General features: G+C 34.0%; 1 protein-coding gene across 1 annotated transcript in view; it reads left to right on the forward strand.

Moving 5' to 3' along the window:
* Positions 1–3225, forward strand: part of LOC145307582 (integrator complex subunit 1-like) — a 56041-nt gene extending 52816 nt beyond the window's left edge. Inside the window, exons 13-17 of the mRNA XM_080150036.1 lie at positions 262–351; positions 798–864; positions 1365–1433; positions 2297–2416; positions 3049–3225. Of these exons, the coding sequence (XP_080006162.1) occupies positions 262–351; positions 798–864; positions 1365–1433; positions 2297–2416; positions 3049–3225 (523 nt within the window). The remainder of the gene's footprint in view (positions 1–261; positions 352–797; positions 865–1364; positions 1434–2296; positions 2417–3048) is intronic.
* The last annotated feature ends 430 nt before the right edge of the window (positions 3226–3655 follow it).

A 3655-nucleotide genomic window follows, 5' to 3' on the forward strand; every position in this document is an offset into this window, starting at 1 on the left:
AATGTGTCAGAACTTCCCCCCCCCCTTATTTGAAATTCTAGATATTTTCACCAAGTTTTATTAAGATTTGTTTAGGATAAATTGGGGTGCTATATCGATTCCTAGATTTTTAAGTTTTCGTAATTTTAAAGGTTGCGTGATTTCCCTGTTTAATCAAGTTTAACTTTTATCGTATTACACTGCTCTATAGTAATTTGTTTTCCAGATATTCATTTATAATTTTGAGCATCGCTAATTATGGATGTTGTCATCGTTGTTTAGGTTCCTTGCGTTCGCATGCGGCCTGGGAAAGGTGAGACACGCAGTGGTGAGCAAGCTGGAGATGTGGCTCATCAATCAGAAGATATCTAGGCACAACCACAAGATAATAATAACACCTTAATTGGTTTAGTAATCGAAATCTTAATCCTCAAACTAAAAAAAAACTTATTTCCTTATATAATAGGACTAGCGGCTACGCGCCTAGAGGCCTCTTAGTGGCACTTTAAATGTTTGTTTTATTTATTTCAAATATCTAATTTCAATTTGAAAAATAATAGTCTACAGTCTACACAACAATTTTTTGTCTCGATTTTTTTTGTGAATTCTCCTGGGAGGGTGATGATACCCTCCCCCAAAAATAAAATAGTTATAAACATTCTTCTTCCTGGGAGCTATGAGAAGCTATCCTGTTAAGGAGAACCCGATCGGTTCAGCGGTTAGCGAAATCCTTTGGTACAAACAAACCAACAAACAAACAGTCAGACAGGCATCGTTCTACTTTGTATTATATATTTATTTTGTGGTGTGTTATGTAGACCTGCTCAAGATCTGCTGCTAGCTGTTACTCATAACTGTAACACTCACTCTGAAAGTGATATAGAGGTCAGTATCAGCAATCTAAGGGATAAGACAATGGCCGACATAAATTTATTTGTTGAAACTTTTGAACATCCAACTTAATAAACCAACCAATACAAATTAATAGTCCTTACAGTAGTTAAGACAACGAATAAGAAAACGTTATTATAAAACTTTGGGAACCGCCAGTTGTCCCATCTCTCTTTGCCTTAGCCAGAGATTTCAAGCATAATATACACCCCTGCTAACTGAACTAGGTACTTATCAAAATTATGGATTATGTTTAGGTTATGAGTTACTTATCAAAAGGGGTAGTTGCACGAAGTGCATTTAAACTTGAATTTAGTGAACTGCATATTTTTTTTCTGTTCAATAGTTTCAACTATATCTATAGGACATATATTGATTGCCATTTATTGCAATACAAATATATATATATGTATGATGGTATTCTTGTAACTTATGCTTGCAATCAAACTCTTTAAATGCACTTCACGCAACTATCTCTTATATGTTATGTTTAGGTTATGAGTTACTTATCAAAACTGCGTCTGAAGACAAAGCCCAACATAAACCTCTACATGGCGAGCCTTAGGAAATTTTACATATTTTTTGTGATGATTTCCCTAACTTATTAGTTATTCGTTTTTGAGAGAGAAAGCGAAGATACTCTCTAATTCATTTGGTCTGTCTGTAAGTTAGGGTATATGTTTTTTTCTCAGCTTTTATTTAAGACAGATGAAATTTTTTATGAAGATTCCTAAACATTGTTTTATCCCGTTAGTCTGTCGGTCATGCTTCAAATCATGAACATTATTTCTAAAGGTTCCGTGATTTTTTCATGTTTTTTCCCCGCATGTTCTCTCCATTTTTACAACTGAACATCTGCACTTAAGAAAATTGTCTGAAATTTCTTGAGAATTTTAAAATGAATCCAAAAATGAGTCAAAATTGCATAAAAATAGAAAAGCTTTGCGCTATTAGAAACAGGGATCCAAAGGGATAAGTCAATGGCCGATAAATTGATGTACATCCCCAATGATTATACATAAAGGGAGGAGTAGGTTGCGCTAAAAATCCGAAGAGGTGTGAGTTTTAAGGCTTAAAAATAGTAGTAGAACGAAAATATTTACTAAATATGTGTATTTCTTATAGAAAAGAAATATAGAAATTTAAAAAAAAAGAGTTAACATAAATTTTAATCGTTTTACAACCTACCTACTGTTTTTAACTTAAAACTCACAACCTTTACGGAATTTAGCTCAACCTTCTCCTCCCGTTGTCCCTTCTGTAGATTACAATTTATGGTGAAACGTGTAACCAATCAAAAGTCACTAAAAGACCCGAAAGTTGTGAACCAATAACTTTTTTATTAAACTTTGGGGACTTGGAACCAGCCCATTTTCCTCTCTCTCTCTCTCTCTCTTTCTAATAAATAATATGTTTACTAATGTGCAGAGACCTGTGCACAGCACATCCTGACAACTTACCAACCATGATGAAACAGACAATATTCAATGAGTTGTCAAATGCAAGGAATAATAATAACATGCCCATGCTGGCAGTCATGTTCCAGGTATAGTTAGTCATGTTCCAGGTATAGTTAGTCATGTTCCAGGTATTGTTAGTCATGTTCCAGGTATATTTAGTCATGTTTCAGGTATAGTTAGTCATGTTCCAGGTATAGTTAGTCATGTTCCAGGTATATTTAGTCATGTTCCTGGTGTAGTCATATTCCAGATATAGTTAGTCATGTTCCAGGTATAGTTAGTCATATTTCAGATATCTCCAATGATTACCCTTGTTGTAGAATTTTTGGTTGCAAAGTTTGGACACTACTAGTTTTTAAACAACTAGCGGCTTCTCCTAGAGACCTCTAGGGGCACTTAAGGAGGGAGAACTTGAATCCTAAAACCCATTTTTATTTTAGTTTTAAAACAGAATTTTTTTATAGGGTTGGGTAAAGTTTTTACTCTTGAGAAAGTGGTGAGACACTCCCCATAAACCTTTACCTATGAAAAGCTTACCTGTTAAGGATAAGGTGAACTCGATCGGTTCAGTGGTTAGCTTGATCCTTTGGTACATATAGACAGACAGACAAACATTCTGTTAATTAATATAAGGATTATTCAAAATAGGTTAAAAGTACTCATACCCAATAAGATACAGGTTTAAAAACTTTAAGTGCATAAATAATTTTGATTTTAGACTGATCCGGAGAAGGCAGCTGCCAGCCTGGCAAATGTGTTTATGGAACTTCTTCTACAAAAAGATTGTTACCTCAGGAACTGTTCTTCAACAAGGGTTATCATTTTTTCAACACAAGAAGACGACATTTTAAGATACATAATTTTACGCGGCAATCGCACACCAATTGTACCATGATTTACAATCAGCTGATCTTTGTTTACATATAAATACTGTTTACAAACTGAGAGAGATAGGGAACAATGGGCTGTTTATGTTAAATGTCCCCAAAGTTTTATAGTAATGTTTTCTTATTATTCAGTGGCTTAACAACTTTGGGGACTTTTATTGAATTTTGATTGGTTGGTTTATTAAATTGAGTTTTTAAACTATTTAATTTTACGCTGCATAAGGGGTAATTTTGTGTATTTTCTTTAGGAATGTCTAACAATTTAACGGCCATTGTCTTATCCCTTTAGATCCCTGAGTTTTATATTGCGGCGCATCTAATGAACACTTGTCCTTGACGTCTCATCACACAACATACAAGCAATTTTATTTTGGGTGCTACTCCCTTGGTTATAGAGATTATGATAATTGGGTAAAATCTTTTTGGTTAAGTAAATAA

This window comes from Acartia tonsa, chromosome 15 (genome assembly GCF_053477335.1).
Source record: "Acartia tonsa isolate MP-2025a chromosome 15, ASM5347733v1, whole genome shotgun sequence".
Lineage (NCBI taxonomy): Eukaryota > Metazoa > Arthropoda > Copepoda > Calanoida > Acartiidae > Acartia > Acartia tonsa.